Source organism: Emys orbicularis, chromosome 15 (assembly GCF_028017835.1).
Source record: "Emys orbicularis isolate rEmyOrb1 chromosome 15, rEmyOrb1.hap1, whole genome shotgun sequence".
Classification (NCBI taxonomy): Eukaryota; Metazoa; Chordata; order Testudines; family Emydidae; genus Emys; species Emys orbicularis.
In genome coordinates this window covers 29,071,303-29,088,571 of record NC_088697.1, presented here as the reverse complement: position 1 = coordinate 29,088,571, position 17,269 = coordinate 29,071,303, and the positions used below count along the sequence as shown (strand labels likewise).

At 44.9% G+C, this 17,269-nt stretch overlaps 1 protein-coding gene across 1 annotated transcript in view; it reads right to left on the bottom strand.

Annotated features, from left to right (window-relative positions):
- SIK2 (salt inducible kinase 2) overlaps positions 1 to 17,269 on the bottom strand; it is a 101,948-nt gene that overhangs the window by 15,437 nt on the left and 69,242 nt on the right. Inside the window, 5 exon segments of the mRNA XM_065417006.1 lie at positions 1,572 to 1,730; positions 5,127 to 5,279; positions 6,854 to 7,074; positions 8,000 to 8,123; positions 13,187 to 13,311. Of these exon segments, the coding sequence (XP_065273078.1) occupies positions 1,572 to 1,730; positions 5,127 to 5,279; positions 6,854 to 7,074; positions 8,000 to 8,123; positions 13,187 to 13,311 (782 nt within the window).

Below are 17,269 nucleotides of genomic sequence, written 5' to 3'. Positions count from 1 at the left end.
GTTGTCAAACCCTATTAGCAGAGTTCAGTTAAATCTTAACTGTGGAGGGCAAGGCAGCCTACACAATCTTCCAGTCTGATTGCAGGAAACAAAACCCATTAAATGGGACTGCAGTTTAACATGGTCTCCAGAGCAGATTTTATATACAATTCTAGTTACAGAAATGGCCTTGCTGAGAGGATCAGCTGTAATCCCGTTGAGACGCAGCAGTTTGCTAATACTTTGTCAGTATGAATGTCCCTGCTGGCTATTTACTGTTCAAAAATGGACTACAGTAAAAAATTAATAAATACTCTAAACTGAAATGCCTGTCTGCCAATTTTCCTGTATTTCATAAGGCAGGGAGAAGAGTGAAATTCTAATAACCATAAGCTTGCATTACCAGCTAAAGCTAAGGCTCCATTATAACCTCTTGTTCTCAAATATCTACATTTCTGGGAGGGGAGGGGGGAAATCTCACTTTCAGTTGAAAGTTTCCAGTGTTGGACTCAGCACAAAAGTGGGTTTTTGGGAAGTTTGAGCAGTATCCAACTGCCCATTTTTACACTTTGTGAAGCTGGAGAGTAATATACATATATGCATAAGTCAACTGCACAAGCAAAACGCCTGCCTGAGCAACTGTCTTCAGGGCAATTTTTACATTTGTGGAGGAGGAAAAAAAAATCTCTGGAGGTTGATTTGTTTAAAAAAAAAAAAAAAAGCATGGCAGGTCAGTGGGCTTTGAATGTTAGACTGGCTCCCATGGGGTTTAGATTAAAGGACACAGGACAGGTAAAACTGTCAATGGGGCATGATGAATTCCTGTATCTTGTCTCTAGAACTGGACATGTTTCTCACCTACATATGTAACATATGCACATTTATACTACGTGAGGAGGTAACATCTGATAAGGCAGTCAGAGTGCACTATGAATTCCTTTATCTGTCCTCTGACTAATCAGTCTTCCCCAAATCACCCATACAAAGATAGGATGAATAAGTTTTGCTTTTAAATGCCCCAGAGGCAAATAGGGAGAGAAGATCTAAAAAGATCTAGGGGGGGCAGAGAGGGTGATAATATCTCACTTAAGACTATGCAGCATTCAGTAAGCCCAGCTGTCTACAGGGCAGATTCCAGCTGGCATGAATCAGGGTTGATCTAATGAAGTCAGTGGAGTGACACCACCTTCTAAAAGCTGAGAATCTAGCCCCCCTCTCTTCGGGGTTCTGTACTAGGAAACAGACATACCCTAAAGGCCAAGGTGCTGGTCTTTCAATTAACTAATGAAAAGGTGCAGATCATTCCAGTATCAAATGCTACTTTCAGGCAATAATTTAACAGTACCAACCCTCTTTCTCCCCTCCCCCCCAACTTTAGTGTCATTGAAACCTGTCATTGAAAGAAAGAACAGGAGTACTTGTGGCACCTTAGAGACTAACAAATTTATTAGAGCATAAGCTTTTGTGGGCTACAACGCTTATGCCCTAATAAATTTGTTAGTCTCTAAGGTGCCACAAGTACTCCTGTTCTTTTTGCGGATACAGACTAACACGGCTGCTACATTGAAAGAAAGGTAATTTATAAGCTATACCTTTGGGGTATCGACTCTTTCTTCTTCCATGAATGCTGACTCTACGTGGCAGCTGGATGGGGGAAAGGAGAAGGCTTCTGGAGCTGGCGGGAGGCCCGGAGACCTCAGCAGCCTTACATTCTGTGAACGCAGGTTCACTGGGGGCACCGCAGCTTGTGTCTATGAGATATAACAAAACCAAACCATCTTAGGGCAAAAGAGGAATCATGAACAATGAAAACACAAAGGTAACTGCAAATACAAAACCTGGTATCAGGGCTCCCCTGAGGAGTGTAGATTTTTCTGCTTATCACTGCATGATAAGGAGGGAACCTTGGTACCAGTCAGGTTTTTGTCATGTTGGAAAAAGGGAGAGACGTGCTTGAGCTAAATTCCTTCAAGGTCATTGGCATACAAGTGCCATTAACATTAAAAACATAGTCCCGCTCAAAGGTAGTGGGTGAGATTTATTGCCTAGTTCTTCATCCAGAAACATAGCCTCGCAGGCTTAGACTTCAGAGTTCATTTAGTATATAGAAAGATTTACATTTCTGAACAAATAGCATCTCTTCAAAGATGGCAGAAGAAAATTGCTTGGAATCTGCAGATGCTCCAAACTGCTCATGCTTTCCATGTTCCAAAAACCCTTTTCCTGGTTCCTTTCCTCTGTCATAAACTGATCAAAGTTTGAAAGTCTCATTTTAAAAACTTTATTTGTATAAGAAATCTCAGGGTTAAAATGAGGCAAATGGCTATTTTAAGCTGTTTGTGACTGTCTAAAGATCATCCCACCTGGTGACCCCTATGGAACAAGACACAAAGGAATGGGAAGGATTCAGATGTGAAGTCGGGCACCTTTAGAGGGGACTGATCTCCTGGAAAACATAGTGTTGAAAGCAAAGGGGCACCAAACTCCAGGCAAATGTGGTGAAATCAGAAAACTGACAATAGACTGGAACAAATTATCATCATAGTCACAGGCCTGATTATGTGCTTGTGTGTAACACAGGCACAGAATGATCACGTAATTACACCTGCATGGGCTGAGCAACTACAAGTGTTTACAAAAACAAAGTTCCATACAAAAATATTAATCAGACTTAAAGAAATAGTGTAAACAAGGCTCTAGTAGCTTCTGATATTTTACTGATATTGTTGATAGGGTAGTCAAAAGGCTAGAAAGCTGCACAGCCTTTTCTACACCAGGGCTCCCCTATCTACAGCTGAACAAGTGGTACCATTGGTGGGAATATTAGTGAAATTCCCTAGCATAGACACAGCAAGCATCAATCATTTGTGTTCCTGAGATTTCCTCAACAGCCTGAATGACTTTCAAACCATCATGTGATTTACAAATGTGTCCATTTGGGATAGCGGTGTCTGATCTGTGTTTTCAGAGACGATACAGATTCTGCCTTCCACTTCAGGAGAATGCAAAACACACAAAATGTCTTACAATTAGCCCCCAGAGCACCATCACTGCTCTGATTCCTCCTGGAAAAGAGTAATGCACGAAGCCTGGTAGCCACTAGATGCAGACACATCTAGACACAGCAGCACTCAGTGTACAGAAGGGACCAGCAACGTGACACAGTATACATATTCAATACCATTAAAACTTGACTGTATGAGTCATCTTAGGCCAATTATTTTAATAGGGCCACGTCTCTCGTGTTTCCAGTTAGGCATTAATGGAAATTATAAGCCAGGCAATATTTTTGCACTTTAATGAAACAGGAGAGCATGTAAAAGGAACTCTAAGGGAATTATTGGAACAAAACATGATAAACTGTACATGACCTTTCTGTTTGGAGGAAGTAACTAGGGAATAAAGACAAATGGCAAGAGTGCCCCAGAGCCTGTACTGAATCCATCAGTTTTGGAAGCATAACTGAAGAAGATACTGAGTAGATAGCCTCCTGGAATGTAGAGGCCAGTGTCCGAGCAGTGAGCACCCAGATGCTGTTCTTGTGAGTGTTGATAAAATACATGTGACATCTTTGAGACTCAAATCAATTAGTTAACAGGTATACTGGGTCTACTCACACAGAGGTGCTGGAAAACCTCAACGGAGTCATTTTCGGTACTCAGCCACCTGTGCTACAGGATTGCCAGCAAAACTAGACTCCTGACCACATGTCTCAGGAGATCCTCATGCTGGACTCAGCAGAAACCACATTGTGTTCAGTGACAGGTATACACACCCTTGAGGCACTAAGTATATGAAGACGATACCTGTTGCTTAGATATCACAATGGATCGGTACCTTAGATAACTAGATCAGACAGACCAACCCTAGAGATTTGTCTTGGGTATGACCTCACTTCTTCTCCAGACTTAAGTCCAAATAGAATGCATAGCTTAAGAACAGCAATGGGGAAAGTTAGGGTTAATTTTCAAAGGGTCCCAAGAGACTGTGTGTGTAAGAGCACCGAACAGAATGTGCTGACCATCAGCCTCTGTGCTGACACAAACTCCTTTCACTCATCTCTAAATAATCCCCTGTAAGAAGTTCAGCTGCTCATTTGCAGATTACATTCAAGGTACTTGGAGCACAGAGGAGTCTGCAGCACAGCTGAGTTGATGGAGAAAGACAAACCTCAATTACTGACAGCAAAGAATGCCAAATCCTCAGAATCATAGCATATCAGGGTTGGAAGGGACCTCAGGAGGGCATCTAGTCCAACCCCCTGCTTAAAGCAGGACCAATCCCCAGGCAGATTTTTGCCCCAGATCCCTAAATGGCCCCCTCAAGGATTGAACTCACAACCCTGGGTTTAGCAGGCCAATGCTCAAACCACTGAGCTATCCTCTCCCCAGAAACATTCCATTAAAGTAGTGCAACAGCACACTTTTCATTTTTATGCCCCCAAAAGCTGCCCCAGGAATGCTGAGGGTGAAACAGAACTACTCAAACAATGAACTGGGGGTTAAGAATGAAACTCCCTGTACCCATTAACCCTGAGGACAAGTGAAATCATCTTTGGTAGCTTCAGCCCCAGAGTGCAAAGTCAGGCCATGTCCAATTTGCTGCTGCTCTGAGCCAACAGCCTCTGCTTTGTTCACCTGAGATAGGAGGCAAGATCCTTCATCAAGAAGGACAACTAGGTGTGTGTGCACAGGCCATGAAGTTGGGGTGATTCATTGCAGGGAGTAGTTCTGATCCAGTCTGGCCTCTCAATGACCACATGCCCTCTCCAAGCACAGTGACCCTAGTGCTCACAAAATGAAACAGGAAAATTAGCCAGCCATTTGGGAATTGGCCAGTTTCCAAGGGTTCTCATCCCATTGCTTACACAGACATACAGACAATTGGTACCTAGGGTCTCGCATGATTTGACAAGTCCCACAACTCTCAACAGGATGAGTCACAAACAACTGTCTTGTCATATGATGGTTCTGAACAGAACAAATGCAGAACACTCTGCCCAGAGCAACACAGAAAAGCTTGGGATTCTGAAGACACAGGAAAGCAAAGGATCCTCTGACACAGAGCTACCTAGGAACAAGAGCTTTCTGAAACAAGAACATTTTGTGCAGTGTTCAGTCCCATCTCTGCCTGGAATTAGGAGTTACCTTGGCGACTGTTTGTTCAGCAATGGTGCTTGGCCGACGCTGACGAGCATCGAGTCTCTGCTCCACAGGGAAGCTACTCCGATGTGACTTGAGTCTCTCCACTAACAGGTAATAGATAGCAGCAAAGTGGTTATAACTCTTGTTCTGCAGAGACTGAAAAGAGAAACAAGTGTCTAAATGCAGCCAACCCTCCATTCTCCAAAACCACAAAATAAGGAGCTAGGAGAAAAATTACACTTTTATCAAAAACAAAATCAAACGCTTAAAGGGTGAGGGGGTCTCAAGCAAGTGTCAATCTGGAAACCAATCAGCTGAGAGACAGTTTCAAGCCAGAATGGCAAAGCAGAGTGTCAGCCTCTTGAGGCTCAATGGTTCTGTGAAGTTAAAAAGACCAAGTAGCTGCAGCTGCATGTGGAAGCCCGCTTCCAGAGTTAGTGCTCACTGTGTGCCTATCGGCAGTGATAGTTGGCGTCTGTAACCCAAATGCCTTTCTGAGCCCTCTAAGACTGGCTCTTAGCCATCTGAAGAGAGCAAGCGCCATGACCTCACTTATAAAGGGTAGGCTACTCCAGATCCTCACCAGCACTGGGGAATTGATCCCTGGAGTGCCTGTGCACACACTCAGCCCTTTCTAGCAAGAAGTGTTAATAGTGCAGCCTCCACACTTGCTAAAAATACCAGCCATTCTAAGGAAATGATCATGCTGAGTCCTGAGGGAGTCTTTTGAGCATTTATTTCTGGCAAGTGGCACGATTTGGAATCCAAGGAAGACAGTCAATGCTTGCTGCTCTTATGCTTCCTTTTACTCTCCTCTGAATTTCACATCCCCACCCTTTCAGAAGCGTAAATCCAAATTATTTTGCTTCTGATTTTGCCCCCCTCCATATGCCAAATGATGCTTTCCCCAATACCACCCAGTGAATCTAATGGAGCAGAAACCAACACAGCTCCTTGGCTTTGTTTTTCTGCCTAAGAATCAGCTTTACTGTCCACACAGAGCTCTAGAAGGGGGGGAGGGGGATCTTACAGGGCTATCACTTTACAAGCTCTGCAGCCTCAGAAAGTCCCACAGGAATTATTCACAGGCATTTCAGTTTGCTCCGTGATCCACTATAACACATTGCAACCCCAAATGTTTGCAAGTGCACTCAAATAAAAATACCAACCAATAATTAATAAAAGAACCATCTCCAGTTCTGGAGGCCCTGGGATACATGGAGTGAATTCATTAACCTTTCCCTTCTGGAGCCAGTGGTTCGTTCCAGTTATGATTCCCAGCACAAATGAAAGTTAATTAGGTGATTTCTTCCCAGGTCCCACTTTTTACATAAGCCCCACACATTTTGCTATGACTGGCAGTATCTGCACAACAGAAGCCCAGCTCACTGATAAGCTCATCGCATTCAGGAGAACCTTTCCAGTTATTAGAGACATCCTTATTCCTCTGATCTCTTTTATTAATCAGTTACAAAGAATCGGGGCCAAAGTTGGCTAGAGCAGTTGTGAACTGCAGGATTCTTAAACCTTCCAGAAGCTGGAGCATATTTTCTGTAACTTGCCGTCCCTTGAAAGGGTCTGTGCAACTGATAATACAGCAGCAGCTTGACTTTGTTGCAAGAGTAACAAAAAGAATGCTATGAGAGACTCAGGTAAAATCTAGATTAAATAACGCAGGACAGTAAATGGGCTTATTCTGGGGTTATAGCTCTGTGGAAGGTCTATTTTACCTCAATAGTTTTCTGTTGGTCTATTCCAAGGCTGTGCATCAGCCGCAAAACCTGCTCATTATACTCTCCAATGGAAGGCTCGTTCTCCTGTCCTTGTGGATAGAGAATGGGTCTCTGCACAGGAACTTCTATTAGCATCCATTTATGCTCCTTAATCTGAGCAACTGTCAATCTCTTGGATGGGTCTAGGACCAGCATTCTCCTGATCAGGTGCTCACACTCTGTTGGGATAAAAATAAAGTAAAAAAGGGAACATGCTACAAATTCCTAGCAAAGAAGCTACAGTGCATACACTGTATTAATCTGACACCTACTGATGAAGAGCAACAACAACAGGAAACTGTCCTAGTTCTACCTCATTTTTGTGCTAAATAAATTTCCTGAAAGTTAAAATAATCTTTTGAGCTAAAGACTTCAGTTCACACCAAGAAAAAAAAATCAACTTATTTAAAAAAGTGTGCTGTTTGGGGGAGGGGTGTCATTAATTCTAAGCATCTCCCAAAAAACAACTGTTATTTAAAGCTCAGAAAGCCACTTGATATGTTCAAAACAGTGTCCCTTTAATTTAGACTAGACTATTGGCAGCTTCTTCATGGCCTGCAGGCCAGTACCCACATCACTGATTTTGGGGTTACGCTATCAAACATTTCCTCATTGTCTGTGATCAAGAGTGACAGAGCAAGACCCAACAATTGGATCAACCAAACTAGGAAAAGATCTGATAGTCTTACAACAACAAACAACATCATCATCATGTGGGTGTGCCACAGATATAAGACTCTGACACCCATATGAGTTGGTTATGTGGTTTGTTTGTTTGCTTTTGTTTAAAAGAAGAAGTCAAAGAAAACAGGAAAACCCAATCTGCATTACACTAAAATTATGGTGATTTTGTTTTCCCTGCATTTGCCTTCCAAACTAAAATGAATGTTTGTTTTGTTGTCTTGGAGAGTGAAAACTACTTGCTGTTTGAATCTGTGAATTTTTTTCTGTTTCTAATCAGAGGTAGGAAGTGGGACAGTCCTCTTCATCTACACTCATATTCATTGTTCATTAATGACTCCGTTGTCTTGTCCACCATTTGCAGTTTAAGAGTTTAACTTAATCGAGCTTAAAATCCCCAAAGCATAAGGACAAATATATTACCTTCTGACATGAAATAGGGGATCCTGAACCTTCCTTCCAGAACCCGTTGTCTCAGAATAGGGAGTGTAGGTCCATCGAAAGGTAACGCTCCACAGACTAGAACATAAAGAACTACACCCATGCTCTGCAAAACAGAGAACATTCCTGCTTTTACCTTTCAGATGCACACAAGTACTCTTTGCTCTGAGTTTTGCTAGTGAAACCCCAGGCTGTCATTGAAAAAATTAAAGTTGTTTCTACATCCTGCAGAAACAGTGTTAAAGAAAAAGGAGCCATAGACCTGAAAACCCCTAACCCTTCAGAACCCTCAGCTAACCCAAATGGCTAGGTTTGCAGTGCCTTTTGCTGATCAGCAGGGTAAAGCTGCTGTGTGCAATGGATTAAAGACTCCGTCTGCTAGTGCAAAGCTCCATACGGGTGACTGAATGATACATGAAAAACGAGCTGCTACTTCAAGTGAGATTTAAAGCCACTCTTTACTACATCAGAATATGTTCAAACAAAAAACCCCCCCCAAACTCCAGTTGTTCAGAACACAGAAACCTCAACCTCTCCTGTTCACTGGCTTGCAAAGTTTTAAGGGAAAAAACCCACTAATGTTTGCATGGACTGTGATGGCTGTGATTCTACACTGCTACGTGCAAAGCCCATTGAGGGATTGCATCAGATGTGCAAGGAGATACACACAACCAGAACAGCAGCATTAAGCCAAGTGTCAGATTCATTTCTGAAACTGTGTGTTAATTGGCAATATGTAAGTGGAAACAGTCTTGCTACATTTGCCAAAGAAGATAGTGCCATATGGAATTAAATGACCATACCACACCCTGGGGACATGAATCTGTACGGGTAGACATGGCACTAGGTGCCTCAATGGAAAGGAAAAGCATTCTAAACACACACCAAAACTGGGCCAGCATACTGAGATTTTAAAACTAAAAATATTAAAAATCAATGTCTTTGTTTATCTGCCAAAACCTGAGCTGAAGATTATGTCTTCCTCCTGCCAACTCAGCTTTTTAGAGACTATTTCCATTAGCTGCTTTAGCAGTTATCAACTGTAGCACAAGAAAGACAGTAGTATCCTGAACTCAGGTCTTGGCAGGTATGTGAAGGAGGAAACCGCTTTTCAGATGTTTTATTTTAAAATGTAAATACACTTGTGTTTTTAGTTTACAAGGAGATTTTTTTAATGAGCTGAGATCTTAAACCATTTAAAAAATATTTACCAAAGCTCTGCAATTCACTTTTCACATTCAAACACCACTCACACTATTCTGAACCTTGTGCATGGTTGGAGAGTAATGGGTTCATTTGGCAGTTACAGGATAATAGGCTCAGCAAAGATGTAGCCTTTACTCATTAAAAAGGAGTGCTTATGGGGACAGTGTTTATTTACTAAAACAACATGGATCTCTTTAGATGAGCAGCTGCAAGGTGAACGTCTATGCACTGCCCTGTTTGTGAACTGAGCTCTCACTAGAAATTAATCTGCCTCTCTCACATGTATGTAGTATTAGCACTGTGCTTCTGGAGCCAAAGCACAGACTGCCGAATTGCACTGTATCTCTGGGTGCTTCAGGATATGGACACATCATCATCAAGACCAGAACACTAAAATTCGATTAAAAACAAATTCAGAATGAAAAGTCTCATGTTTGACAGTGCATTAAAGAGCGCAAGGAACCCTGCTCAGTGCATGTTTCTCCCTCTTTCACTTCATGCGATTTCGGTTGTCCTCTCTGTCCTCTTCCATTAGAGCAGCAGGCAGGGAAACACACACACTGATTCAACAATATGCATCTGCCTATAGCAGAATGGCATGGGGCACATAGCTTCTGCTCTCTCTCAACTCAGAGAGAGGGCAGCCGGCAGCTCCCTCCCCTTTGTGTTAGTGACTCAGACTCATCAACAATTTACATCTTGAACTCCTGTAGGAGAAGGAAGCAGTGCAGTGAAGCAGGGACATTCATGCAAAGAACCTATTCAGAAAAAACAATTACCTACCTCTCGTAAGTGTTGTTCTTTGAGATGTGTTGCTCATGTCCATTCCAATTAGGTGTGCGCATGCAGCGTGCACGACTGTCGGAAGGTTTTTCCTCTAGCGGTACCTGTTGGGTTGGCTGTGGAGCCCCCTGGAGTGGCACCTTTATGGCGGTGTATATAGGTCCCTGCTGACCCGCCGCGTGCTCAGTTCCTTCTTGACGGAGGGGAGGCGGGCAGGATTTGGAATAGACATGAACACCACATCTTGAAGAACAACAGTTACGAGAGGAAGGTAACCGTTTTTCCTTCTTCGGGTGCTTGCTCATGTCCATTCCAATTAGATGACTCCCAAGCCATACTCTTGGAGGAGGGGTTGGAGTTCATCTGGTTGCAGATTGCAGCACTGCCCTGCCAAACACTGTCATCTCTGGACTGTTGCGAAATTGCGTAATGCGAGGTGAAGGTGTGGCTAGAGGACCATGTGGATGCCCTGCATATATCCTGAATGGGCACTTGAGCTAGGAAAGTAGCAGATGACGCTTGAGCTCTTGTAGAGTGCGCCATCAATGTCGGGGCCGGAATCTTGGTCAAGTCGTAGCAAGTCCTGATGCATGACGTGATCCAGGATGATATGCGTTGGGAGGAGATGGAGAGCCCTTTCATCCTCTCTGCGACAGCGATGAAGAGCTCTGGGGACTTGCAAAATGGCTTTGTGTGCTCGATATAGAAAGCCAGAGCGTGTCTCACGACCAAGGAATGAAGCATGCAATCTCTGTTATTGGCATGCGGCTTGGGAACAAACACAGGTAGGAAAATGTCCTGATTTATATGGAATTGAGAACCTACCGTAGGGAGAAACACAGGCTGTGGGAGCAGTTGCACCATATCTTTATAAAAAGACAGTGTAAGGGGGGTCAGATGTCAGCGCCTTGCGACCAAAGAGGTCCAGCTTCCTGGCCTCCTTGGTCTTTGGAGTGGGACCCAGCTGTCCTTGCCACTCCGTGTGATTGGTGGTGTCCACCACTAATGTGCCCAGTTGGGGTAGGTGAAGAGATGCTCATACCCCTTCTGTGGAACAAAATATTGGCGTTCTACCCCTTTAACTGTTGGTGGGATAGAGGCTGGATTCTGCCAGAGCACCTTAGTTGTATTTACAATGGTCTTAATAAGAGGAAGGGCCACTCTAGAGGGTCCCTCAGGAGCCAGGATATCAACCATTGGGTCTGAAACCTCTGTGACCTCCTCAGCCTGTAGGTTCAGGTTTTGCGCCACCCGGCGAAGGAGGTCCTGATGGGCCCTGGTGTCCATTGCTGGCAGAGAGGTAGTCGTCCCTGCCATCGCCTCATCAGGCGAGGTGGAGGAAGACGCCCGAGGAGGGATTGGGTCCTCTTGCCCTTCCGGTGCCCTGATGGTCACCAGGGCAGTTTCAGGTGCATCAGCTATAGGTGTCCTTCCTTGCACTGGGAGTGGGGTGACAACAGCTCCTGTCTGAGGGTTGGATTGCCCCAGATATTCCTCTAGGGACGCAGCTCTCTCCTGGATCCCTTGAGAGCGATAGGGCCCCGCGGTGTCCCAAGGCCACCAAAGTCGCCCTCGAGCCCGGCCCTTGGGCCTGATGATAGGCCCCTGGGGTCCAGAAGGGCCACTGCACCAGCCCCTACCACTGGGGAGGCCATGACTCCATTGGCACTGGGTTGGGGTGCATCGCTTCTCAAGTGGTGCCGGGAACAGTGCCAGGATCTAGAGCAGTACCAGCTCCGCCTGGAGGTGTAAGATTCCACCTCCAACTCAGAGGAGTACTCAGATGTGGACCAAGACGGAGCAGAACCCGACGGTGCTGGAGATCGGTGCCGTTGTGAGGATGAGCGATGGCCCATCATCTTGAGCTTGCCCCTATGTCTGATGGGGGGGGGGGGCGGAGCCGTCATCGGTGCCATCATTGTCAGAGCCATCAATGTCGGTGCCAGGGCATGTGCCAGCAGGCACGGGGATTGAGCCATCATGGCGATCAGATCCCGTGCTGCTTCCAATGTGTCCGGTGTGGAAGAAAGATCGAGGTCTTCTCCCTCCAAATCCTCCAGCACTGGAGAGTCCACCTGCACCTGACTTGACGGCCCCCGTCACGGCCAGAGTCGACGGCTGTGGGACTTGCAGGCCAGGTTTGGGGTGTTCCAATACAGGAGGCACCCCACTGGCGCGCCATGCTGGCGAGCGGCCCCTGTCCGCCGCCTTATTCTTATGCAGCACTGGCGATTGTGAATGGTGTCACAATGTGGAGTTGGGCCTTGGGGCTGGGAAGCGGTGCCAATGCTCCTTACCAGAGTCCTTCCTCGGTGCCGAGGGTTCCCGCACCAATGCCGGTGCTGGCTCCGGCTGTGGGCGAAGTGCAGATTCCATTAGGAGGAGCTTCAGGCGAGAGTCTCTCTCCTTTGTTCTGGGCTTAAAGCCCCTGCAAATCTTGCACCTATCCGCCTGATGACCCTCCCCGAGGCACTTGAGGCAGGAGTCGTGTGGATCGCCACGTGGCACAGACTTCAGGCACTTCTCACAGGGCTTAAAGCCCTGGGACTGAGGCATGCCGTGGTCAGGGGGAAAGGGAATCGGAGATGATCCCCCAGCTAAGTACTAATCAACTAATTAACACTAATGGGTAACTATTTACAACAACTATTCGAAGAAAGACTGCTAAGTAGGCACGTGTAATACGCAACACTGAGCTGCTCCAACAACTGTCACTGGCGGTAAGAAGTAACAGAGCAGGTGGCGGGTCGGCAGGGACCTATATACACCGCCATAAAGGCGCCACTCCAGGGGGCTCCACAGCTGACCCGACGGGTACCACTAGAGGAAAAACCTTCTGACAATCGTGCACGTGGCGCACGCACATCTAACTGGAATGGACATGAGCAAGCACTCGAAGAACCTCACATTCTGCAAGGAACAGTGACAGCTTTTTGGATTAGCTAAATTATGTCGTGCAGTGACTTCATGTGCACCTACTATGTAACCTTAAATGCCAACCTGGCATTCCAAGTGACTTTACAAAGCAAGATCCTAGGCTTCAAAACTATTTTGTGACTTGGTCTATAAAAATAAAGCCAGAGGGGAACAGCCTGTCTTGTGGTCTAAATGAAATTCAGAGGTGATTACAATGTTCATTTCTAAAAGGTGATTTTAATCTAGTAAATAAAATAACAATACCCAGATATCCAGCTGGGGTCCTTCATACTGCTGCCCTTCAAAGACTTCCGGGGCTGCATACGGGGGGCTTCCACACCAGGTGGTGAGAGGCTCACCACTTTTATAGAAATTTCCAAACCCAAAATCTGTAGGGGGAAAAAAATTTTTTTTTGAACACATCTACATTTTTAAACCTACATCCACCAATGATCTGGTGCTGATATGCACTGACTGGGCCTAAAGGCCCACTTTCAGTCATAGCTCTATATTTCCTGCAGAAACAAGAGACGGTTACTCTAATTTTCACTCGCGGTGCAGATTGCTAACTCTTAACGGTAACTGCACAACTAGCCCCCATCCCAACCAGCACAACGCAGTGATTAATTTCTACCATTGGGGTAAATCTGCAATTATAACAATGTCATCATCTAATTAAGTGAGAGAGTGGCAACCAGGCTGTGAGCTGAGCCTACGTACTCACCTGTAAATGTCTGAGATTCAATACTGAACCTGAGAGCTCTTTGGCTTTCTCTAAACTAGGCTTTCTTTAGGCTCAGAGAAGGAAAGTGATTTGACCAAGGGCACACAGCTTTTCAATGGTAGAGAACCTAACACACAGAACCTGAGTCTCCTGAATCCCAGTCCAATGACCTATCATTATGAAATGAGGCCTCTTCAAGAAAGTATCAAAACTGACTTAATACAAACATAAGAACAGCCCTACTGGGTCAGACCAAAGGCCCATCTAGCCCAGTATCCTGTGTTCCGACAGTGGCCAATAAAGTGCTAAAAGATGCTTAAAGTAAACAAACTGGGGGAAAAATAGAGTGGAGCAAACATATTTTCTCTCTCTCAGTTCCAGTAATCACAGCGGTTACATGTAACAGTAGGTACAAAAACATTCAGTGTAATTTTTAAGCTGATGTCCCTTTCAGGCTTTGACTGCTAATTTGGACTTTGACAATGTCTCTGGAAAGGTTGCTTTTGAATAGCTATTAACTTTGACTTTAAGAGCGTAGTTACGTGCCATCAACTTGTCTGTGCATGTACAGTGGACATCAGGGTCTTCAGCGAATGAATGACTAATTCAGGACAGCAGGGACAAAATACACCCATCCTCAAGGTGCCACCAGATAAAGAAATAAAACAAAATGTGGGGAATGTTGTGTGTCCATTGCCACAATCCATTGCAGCCCTCTGGCTCTCTTCTGTCTTCCACACACACTTCCTAGTCAACACCTTCAATGCTCAGCACAACTCTAATCTGATCTGCCTCTCTGCTCTTACTTCTAGCCATCCTTCTTTCTCCCTTTATCCTGTCCACACTTCATTGCCTTCTTGCATACTCCTTTGTAACACCCCCTACTCCTCCTCCTGGAAACAGGAACCTGTTTCAAGTTCCTCCCCCGAACCCTTTCCTTCAACAAAGCCACTCAGTGCTAACCCACAAAGTGGTGTTAACTATTTATTAATACATTTTAAAAAATAAACCTCCACTGCAATGTACCTGCTCATCTCTTGTGAAATTCTGACTCCACTAAATCAGTGGAGGTTTTGCCATTGACTTCAGTGGGGCCAGGATTTCTTCCTTGCTTTGTGAGAGAGACTTTTTTTTCATATACCAATTTGAAGTGTTAGGTCCTTGGGTCATGGACCATTCTGTATGGAGTAAATCACTGTTGGCACTCAAAGAGGAAGAAAAAACTCCAAGGGGAAAGGGAGTGGGATGGACATATTCTTTGTTTAAAAACCTTCAAGAGTTAGACAAACCCTAACTTTAATGTTAACTAATGGGCTGTATTTCTGTAGGAAACTAAAGCCTGGTTGTGACATTACCCAGGATACAATGTGGACTGATGAACAGCTGTATTCCCTCAATTCTCCAATCTGGGGTGCCTTTTACACTGCTTTGCTGTGAGAGCTACCACTCCTGGTCTGCTCGCACACAGCCTCCAGCAGGTAAGTTACTCCCCGTTATACTGTATGAGTGTTGCAACTAGCCACTCATGAAATTACACTGCAGAGCAACACCAGCATATTCCCAGTCCCAGACTTTCCCCAGAAATGTACATCTTGTACTGCCCAGTTCTCTCCTGGACAATACAAGCCCATCATGTTATTAAGAGAAAATGATATGCACAAATCCTGTTATCCCAAATGGAGTTTCCCAAACATTTCAATCCAAACACACTGTTTGAGATAAATCAGTAAAACAAGTTTATTAACTACAGAAATATAGATTATAATTAATTAATTAATTAATTTTTAAAAATTAATTAATGGAGATATCCCATCTCCTAGAACTGGAAGGGACCTTGAAAGGTCATCGAGTCCAGCCCCCTGCCTTCACTAGCAGGACCAAGTACTGATTTTGCCCCAGATCCCTAAGTGGCCCCCTCAAGGATTGAACTCACAACCCTGGGTTTAGCAGGCCAATGCTCAAACCACTGAGCAAGTGATTACCACTAATGAGGCATAAAAGTCAGAATTGATTACAAGAAAATACAAGTAAAATGCAACTAATGCCTAACAAGCTAAGTGAATTCAAAGCAAAGTCTCTCTTAACACAGTTCAGCAGTCTTACTGGCTGAATTTCTTTCAGTCAGGATCCCTCCCCCAGTCCAATGCTGCTTCCTTGTTCTTCAGCTGTTGTAGATGCCTTGGGTACAGAGAAAGGGAGAGATAATTTGGGGCACCTACTCTCTGTTCTTATAGTTCTCTCTCTTCTTCAAGAAGCATCTCCAGCTGAGGTTCAAGGAGACAAAGTTTGTGTGGATAGGAACCCCAAGCTGTTTCTTTGTCAAGATATAGATTTTTCGCTCACACCCTCTTTCCTGCCAAAGGACAGCCACTTAACCAGTCCATTTGATTTTGTTGACACCTTGCTGAGGCATCGCCTAGCCTTTTGTCTCTGGGGAACTGGTTTGTGACTGCTCCCCAGACTTGGAACATAACTTAATAGTAACAGAGGGTCCTGTGGCACCTTTAAGACTAACAGAAGTATTGGAACATAAGCTTTCGTGGGTGAATGCCCACTTCATCAGACGCATGTAATGGAAATTTCCAGAGGCAGGTATAAATCAGTTTGGAGATAACGAGGTTAGTTCAAATCAGGGAGGGTGAGGTGCTCTGCTAGCAGTTGAGGTGTGAACACCAAGGGAGGAGAAACTGCTTCTGTAGTTGGATAGCCATTCACAGTCTTTGTTTAATCCTGATCTGATAGTGTCAAATTTGCAAATGAACTGGAGCTCAGCAGTTTCTCTTTGGAGTCTGGTCCTGAAGTTTTTTTGCTGTCAGATGGCTACCGTTACATCTGCTATTGTATGGCCAGGGAGGTTGAAGTGTTCTCCTACAGGTTTTTTGTATATTGCCATTCCTGATATCTGACTTGTGTCCATTTATCCTCTTGCGTAGTGACTGTCCAGTTTGGCCAATGTACATAGCAGAGGGGCATTGCTGGCACATGATGGCATATATAACATTGGTGGACGTGCAGGTGAATGAGCCAGTGATGATGTAGCTGATCTGGTTAGGTCCTGTGATGGTGTTGCTGGTGTAGATATGTGGGCAGAGTTAGCATCGAGGTTTGTTGCATGGGTTGGTTCCTGAGTTAGAGTTGTTATGGTGCGGCGCGTGGTTGCTGGTGAGAATATGCTTAAGGTTGGCAGGTTGTCTGTGGGCGAGGACTAGCCTGCCTCCCAAGGTCTGTGAAAGTGAGGGATCATTGTCCAGGATGGGTTGTAGATCACTGATGATGCGTTGGAGAGGTTTAAGCTGAGGACTGTAGGTGATGGCCAGTGGAGTTCTGTTGGTTTATTTTTTGGGCCTGTCTTGTAGCAGGAGGCTTCTGGGTACACGTCTGGCTCTGTTGATTTGTTTCTTTATTTCCTTGTGTGGGTATTGTAGTTTTGAGAATGCTTGGTGAAGATCTTGTAGGTGTTGGTCTCTGTCTGAGGGGTTGGAGCAGATGCGGTTGTACCTCAGCGCTTGGCTGTAGACGATGGATTGTGTGGTGTGTCCGGGGTGGAAGCTGGAGGCATGAAGGTAGGCGTAGCGGTCAGTGGGTTTTCGGTATAGGGTGGTGTTAACGTGGCCATCGCTTAT